The sequence below is a fragment of the Saccostrea echinata genome, unplaced genomic scaffold (assembly GCF_033153115.1).
Source record: "Saccostrea echinata isolate AGI-Se365-2 ecotype Australia unplaced genomic scaffold, CSIRO_AGI_Sech_v1 ptg000001l, whole genome shotgun sequence".
In the NCBI taxonomy this organism is placed as follows: Eukaryota; Metazoa; Mollusca; class Bivalvia; order Ostreida; family Ostreidae; genus Saccostrea; species Saccostrea echinata.
This window is the reverse complement of record NW_026889750.1, coordinates 6,286,413-6,294,124: the sequence shown is the minus strand read 5'-3', so window position 1 is coordinate 6,294,124 and position 7,712 is coordinate 6,286,413. Positions and strand designations below refer to the sequence as shown.

The 7,712-nt window shown below is 34.2% G+C and overlaps 1 protein-coding gene across 1 annotated transcript; it reads right to left on the bottom strand.

Annotated features, from left to right (window-relative positions):
* Positions 1-785: 785 nt before the first annotated feature.
* Positions 786-1,694, bottom strand: LOC133181974 (uncharacterized). Its single transcript, XM_061316649.1, has one exon. It carries the CDS (start codon positions 1,692-1,694, stop codon positions 786-788), a length of 909 nt encoding a protein of 302 aa, XP_061172633.1.
* Between the last annotated feature and the right edge of the window lie 6,018 nt (positions 1,695-7,712).

Below are 7,712 nucleotides of genomic sequence, written 5' to 3'. Positions count from 1 at the left end.
CATTTTATAGATTTATTTTGATATATTTTATTGTTGAATATTTTGAATTGTTAATGTTAACCAATTCTGGCATTTGTTTCTTTTCAGTGGCAGACATTCGGCTCTGGTACAGATCCCAGCGGACCATCCTGGGCAAGGTCCAGAAAAAAAAGAGTGGCCAGAAAAGATGCAACCTTACAGCCAGGCAGAAGTGGGTGGAAAGAAACTTAGGCTTCCTGACAAGGCACATAGTGCACCGGCCACAGGGATCCCAGCTCGGACAAGTAACAGCTGATGATGAGGACGAGGATAGTGAGCCCTCCTCCTCGGTTACAAAGGCACCCATCCGGAAGAAGCAGAGGAAGAAGAAAGACTTGGATACAGCAATTATTGACGTGCTGGAGAAGACTGACAGGCAGACGGTCGACCTGACGGCTAAGGTGGACGCAGCAATGAGCCACAGATTTGTAAAAAGAAACCAATGAAACAAACTCTGTAACTGTAACAATAAAGAACTCTATATCTTTTGAACAATAAAGATCTCTGTACAGATCTGAACGCTATGTAACTTTGTACCACCAGTCGACCAGCCCTTGCCTAGCCCCTTTAATGCCGAGCAAGTTACAGTAATTCTAGTGATATTAGTGCTCTACTTACTTTCGACCAAAACTAGTTAAATGATAACTATATCCTATTTATACTGTTCAAGTAAATCAAAAGTATAGTTTATAGTTTATTGCTGTACAAATTTAAATCTTTACATGAAGATATCGACATATATACATGTACATGATCAATATCACAGTCTATATCATATTCTGCTGCCACGGCAAGCTCCCAACGTTGCTGTTGTAGTAATGTTTGAGGTAGGTTCGGATTCTCTTGCCCTCCCGATTTGGCAAGTTACCTCTGCCAACTGCTTCCACATCTTGCAGAACTCGGTCTTTTCTCCATGCCCCGGGGATGTGGTTTCCAGCTTCATCTTCCTGATCCAGGTCGTTGTTCTGCAAGCCAGGATAGCGGAGTCTCATCAGGTTGTGCAGGCATATGGCTGCCATGACGATGATCTTAGCCCGGTCTGGATCCTGCTGCATCGTGCCCAGCATGCATCTCCAGCGGTGTGCAAGGATGCCGAAGGTGTTCTCCACCACACGACGAGCCCTTGACAGACGATAGTTAAAGATCCTTTCTTCGTTAGTCATGTTGCGGTTGGAGTAGGACTTCATCATCCAGGACCTGAGGGGAAATGCGTCGTCTCCTACTAAGAAGTACGGAATGGGTCTGTCATCATGTGACAGGGGCTCTGGATCTGGATGGCGTAGAGTGTCATTTTCCAGTCCATTTCTCAGTGGGCCATTGTTGAAGATCTGGGCGTCTGATAAGGAGCCTTGAGTACCAACGTCGGCACAGAGAAACTTGTACTCGGCGTCGACCAAGGCCAGGAGGATAATGCTGAAAAACCCTTTGTAGTTGTAGTAGAAGGTACCAGACCGACGTGGGTTTCTTATGGCAACATGTTTTCCGTCCACGGCTCCGCATGTGTGGTGAAAATTCCATCTTTCACCATATTTCTGTGCCATTTCTCGCCACTCATCTTGGTTAGTTGGAAAAGCAAACACTTCGTCTTCATACTCGTCAATGATGGTCTGGCACACCTCTGGGATGAACAATGATATGGTGTTATGGGCAACACGGAAGGAATACTGGAGGTTCATGTAGCTGTTTCCTGTCACTATATACCTGAGAGTGATAGCCAGCTTTAGCCCAGGTTCTAGTGGTCGTCTGTAACGTTGACTTTTCTGGATTCTTGGAGTAATGCGCTACAGTAGCTCGTAAAACATGACTGGTGGCATTCTCATGTAGTTCATTAAGTCCCCCTGGCATTCTCTCTCTATTTCCGTCATCAATGTGTGATACTGGCCAAATAACACGTTCCTCTCAATCCATGGCTTGACCCACCAACGTCTTCTTTGTCTTTCATATCTTTATCGACGACGGATCAGTAACACCAACACATCCATATGTCTTTGCTGGAGTTCGTGGAGTTGTATTCGGAGATTCAGCACACCAAGCAGACGGCGAGGAGGTATTGGTGCAGCAGCATCCATTGTCAATTGTGGTCTGAAACAGAGATGCTTATACAGGGTATATAAGCATGGAAAACTGAAGCTGATAAATCGTGCAATGATAGTAAAACATTGCAAGATTACATGAGACACGTTGAGCAACAGTCTCAAAACACACGCTAAATACACGCATATACAGCTGCGATTCATCTTACGACCTTTAAAAATCGTGCATCACTCTTGCGAGTAAACAAAACGTTGTAAGACGTTCGTACTAATTTTCATGCGTTGCATTGCAATAAATGTGGATCGCATTCGGTCGCGTCTGAATAGTGTGCATGTCCACTATTTTGAAGAGACTTGATGCGACCACTAAAACGCATGCAACGAATACGAGAAATCGTGCAACGTATGCGAGAGCTCGTGCGAAGCTAAAACTTTCCGATCGCAAGGTGTTGTAAAGTGCTCGTGTGCCAATTGTGAAAGGGCTTTAACAAGTGGTCGGGATTTGACTAGAAGCTGGTGCATTTGCTTTGGGTTCCTGCACTATATGTTAAAATCTGACTATCATTTAGACAGAGTACATGTAAAATAAATACTATTTCATGTATATAACTTTAAATACACCGTTTGACGATATTGAAATTTAAGCAATTATATTTTTGCATTGAATTTTTGTCTAAAATAGTTTTTAAACCAAAAAAAAAGTTTATGGAAATCTATTTCTTACCTGGTGCCAGTGTCGTAGCTAAAATAAATTGTCCATCTATTCATCTGATATAACATGTATGTAAAAAAAAATCGTAGACAAGTAATGTTAAAATACGATTTGAATTTCTCCATATTTCAATATCAAAAATGTATTCTCACCAACAGATTGAGTCGTTGCTACAATAGATTTTTGTATACAAGTGCAAAAACCTAAGTGGTTATTTTTAGTTATCGATATCAAATATCAAAATGATAAAGTAATAAATTTCAATGGGTCTAAAAATTTACCCAAAGTACATGTAATTATATATCTCACAATTTTATAAAACTACTATTTGAAAACATGCATACCCAGGGTTAGAAACTCCCTAAAATTACAACTCGCAAATAATTGCGAGTACCAAGAAAGTGAACTCGCAATTTTATAAGACTACTCGCAATTTTCATATAAAGTTAAATTTATATTAATTAAATACATGTAACTTAAGGAAAAAGTAACTACTGTACAATACACAAAATATAACTACAGTGTGCCTTTTTTTTAAATTACTGATTTAAATCAAAAGCGTTGTGTTCTGTCATATTATATAATTTTGCTACAGTTTCAATGCAAAAAAATCAACTCGCAAGTTTTTGCGAGTTACCTAATTTTTAACTCTCAATTTGGGAATTCTAACTCGCGTTTTGCGAGTTGTATATAGTGAATTTCGAACCCTGATACCTGGATGTTTGACGGGTTGATCTAGAAAAATGTGAAATTATATTAATACATTTATGATCACTACAACAATACACGTATTAAGTTTAAAATGAGATAATGCCATGGTATAGCAACATTTAAAAGTACATAGATATGCTTAATTGAACGCCTAAGTGAGAGATCCTAGGTCATTCAAAAAGATAAATCTGCTAATGATGAAATGAAGAATTTAAAATAAACACACTTTGAATGCAATATGTTCTTATAACATTTTCTTCGAGCTTGTCTTCCTATAAATTTATGCAATGTAACAAAAACTCACTATTTATTATTTCATTTAAAGGAATACAGGTGTCTCAACTGAACTGGAAATAGCTATGAAAAAGCTTAAAAAATATTTAGTATTGTAGGTATACAAAATTAGCATAGCCATTGGTCATTCCTCCCTTCAAATGTTGACTGTTCAAATAAACATATACTTAGAAGTAAAAAAGCTTTATTTACTTAGAGTCTATCTTCACCAATATTCTAACAACAATCGGGAATGCACTATCTTGCTACTTCAAATGGATATTACATCAGACTTAAAGTAGATTGATTTAGTTTAAAGCTAAGGAATTGGAATTTAAAGTGTGTTTTGATTAGATATGATTTATGTTTTCTTTTAAATGCTTTTATTCAAACTTTATCGAGAAATTAAAGAAGCAAAGACGCACAGGTAAGATATAAATACTAGTATCTACAAATTATTCGCACACAGCATTATCAAATTATTAATGGTTAATGTTTAGTTTTAAGCATCATGATTTCTTTTTTTTTTTTTTACACTCTAGCACGTCTCATACTTTTACTGCTTTTTAAATTGAAAATTACTTACGTGCACAGACACATCGATGGTGACCATGTACAACGCTACAGGTAGGATACATGCTGCTACCACACGTATACCCATCACAGTCGTTGTCATGATTACAGTGAAGCGACTCTATTGAAATATTTGATAACTAAATTAGTATATATATATATATATATATATATATATATATATATATATATATATATATATATATATATATATATATATATATATATATATATATATATATATACACTTTAAAAATATAAGGACTGAACAAGAACTTTAAAAATATAATATAAGGACTATTGTTTAAAAGTGCATCCCCCAAATAGTTGTGGAAATATTGATGAAGCTAGAGCAATGACACAAATTTGATGTTTGTAATTTTCAAAAATTACAGTAGATATTGCAAGAGCATTTCTGACCGATATAGTATTAAAAACCCTGTTAAGATGGGATCTTTTTATTTGAAAGTTACGAAAACTTCCAATTTTTAACGAGTTTGATTGACATATATTATTGCAATTTCATGGACTAAAATTTATATATAATATTTTAGGAAAATTGGAACTGGAAATCCAAGGTGCATAAAGAAAAAATATTTTAACTATTGTCAAGAAAAGTAAAAATAGTAAAAAAAAAAAAAAAAAAAAAAAAAAAAAAAAAAAAAAAAAAAAAGATAGAAAGAAAAAAAGAAAAAAGGTTCTTCGTCTCTCGAAATCTTACTATGACGAAGACTGCAGCGAAGCACTATTTTTGAGAATCAAATTCGCGAGGGAACTACTATACTATATAAATTTCAAAAACACATACACAGAGGGAGACTTTTTTGATTTATTAATTTAATACGCCAATTGTATAATTTCACACTATAATAAAAAAAATTGAATTCATGGATATTGAAAAAATTCGTTTGAATATATAATTATATTGTTTAAAAAAAGCGATCTTTTACATCCCCTATTTTTTAATACAACTTTATTTAATGGGGATGTATTACATATGTACATGTACATGGATGATCGTGCAATATTAGCTTTATTTTCAAAAGGATTTTAAAAAAATACATTTAAAAGCATTTATTTACCTGAACAGCTACAGTAGTGGTGATTATGGTTACAGTAGCTAACCTGCTGACCAGAGCAACTAGAACAATCAGAATGGCTTTGGCAAGAGGGCTTGTCTACAGTAGAACACACAACTTAATACCTCGTGGTCTTGCAAATAGTAGCAACCTTATCGTTGGTGTTAGCTCCAAGTTGTAATAAGGAATTAAAGAAATAGATTAGATATCTTCTTTTAAGGACGCACATGCAATGTACAAGGTTACGATACTTAATATTGATTTACTGTTTAATGAATTCTGAATAAATAGTCAACACAATTTGAATTTGATCAGAAAACACGCGCCCAATGGATTAGAATGCAAAAAAATCAGGCAAACGCACAAATGCATCTGCCAAAGACTGTTGAACAGAGTATCACAAAGTTGAACAATATAAAAATTGTTTCAATCGTCAACTTCCCTTACTTATGCAGCAATATACCCTTATCACCTGCATATGGGATGTATATATCTCAGTTGATTCGATACGAAAGAGCATGCTCATGAACAATTTCGAAAACGAGGTAAGTCATTGATAACAAGAATATCAACAGTCTTGCTTAAAGTCATCATTTTGTACGTTCTATGGCCGATACAATGACCTTGTCAAGCAAATAGAGTCTATCATTAAGTCTTATGCTCTGACGTTTTTCATACTAATTGTTAGGCCATTATTTACACACTGTATTGTCGACGGACTTTTTCATTATTTCCCAGTCATGACAAGGAGCACACAACGGGTGTGACCGGTTGGCAGGGGATGCTCACTCCCTCATGGCAGCTGATCTCACTTCCAATGTTTTTGGAGGTCGCTGTTTAATCTGCACCCAATTTGTATTGATTTAATGGACTTTGAGCTTGAATACTATTCGTTATCTCCTTATTTCATTTCTTATGAAAGTCAAAGTAAATGATATTTTGTAACTTAAAAGAGAACATTTACTTTTTAATCGTTATCACAATTTATTGATTTATTCAAGTTCAGATTACCTTCATACATTGTGACAAGAATATGAATTAAACTGATTAGGAGTTATCGTACATAATACAATTTGTAATGTCAGTATACACTAAAACTCGGATAAAAGGAAGTCACTTGCACCTTGAATTTTGCCATCTTACAACCTATTTTTTTCTATATATATGTATAAAAAACAAAGTGAAACGTCTTCTACGGAAAAAAAAAGTTCCTTTTCACGAGATTTCCTCATAAACGAGTTCTTTATAACACGGGTTTTACTGTATTATCAAAATGTGATAAATACCTTTACATTGACAGCTACCGCCTTGGTGGGAGTAATGGTGATGACAGTAAGGTGACTTGTCATCATCACAATCGTAGTGTATGCAGTCTTGATCATGATGACATCTATCTGTCATAACAATATTTTTTAATTGAACTATTATACATGGATATGTTGCAGTAACCGTAATAGGTGAAAAAATATTTAAAATATTTATAACTTTTGTTACTACAAGGCCTGCTCTTTCCTTAAACTGGACTTTCTTTGTTAAAAAAATTCTTTTAATAAACGTATATAAACAGCACCATACCATGAGATTTTTCCTCACCCTCACCGTCCGCTGTAATCTTAGTGCACATTCCTTAAAGAAAAAGTCTTGTCTATACATACATACATACATACATACATACATACATACATACATATATATATATATATATATATATATATATATATATATATATATATATATATATATATATATATATATATATATATATATATATATATATATATATATATATATATATATATATATATATATATATATAAGGTCTGATAAATTCATCGAAGGGACAAAAAAATACAAATTAAAGGTTCATTTCAATTGCTTTGAAGTTAAGTGAAAAGGTAAATAAAGATTTGAAGATTTGGATAATCTAAGCTAATTATCAATAATTTTTTCTTACATCAAAAACAATTCTAATGCATTTGTTTTGTAAATCGCAATTTGATTGGATAGAATGAAGGCTTTTGATTGCGACGTCATAATAGAATGACGCAAAAACACAGCCCTTCATGACGTATTTCATATAACAAAACGCAACAAAATAAGACGTTGACATAAGAAAAAATACATAAATTGCATTAGAATGGGAATAACTATCTTCTTAATTGTTATTTGCGACCGTTAATGCTGAATTAACGGTCGCAAATATCCGTTTTACCTGCTCCGCTGACGCTTCGCAAGTAAAACTCGTTAGCATTAACGGTCGCAAATAACAATTGAGAAGATAGTTATTTTCTAACTTATATATTATAATTAACA

Coding starts and splice junctions, on each gene's coding strand:
- LOC133181974 (XM_061316649.1), bottom strand. CDS start 1,694: ATGAACCTCCAGTATTCCTTCCGTGTTGCCCATAACACCATATCATTG.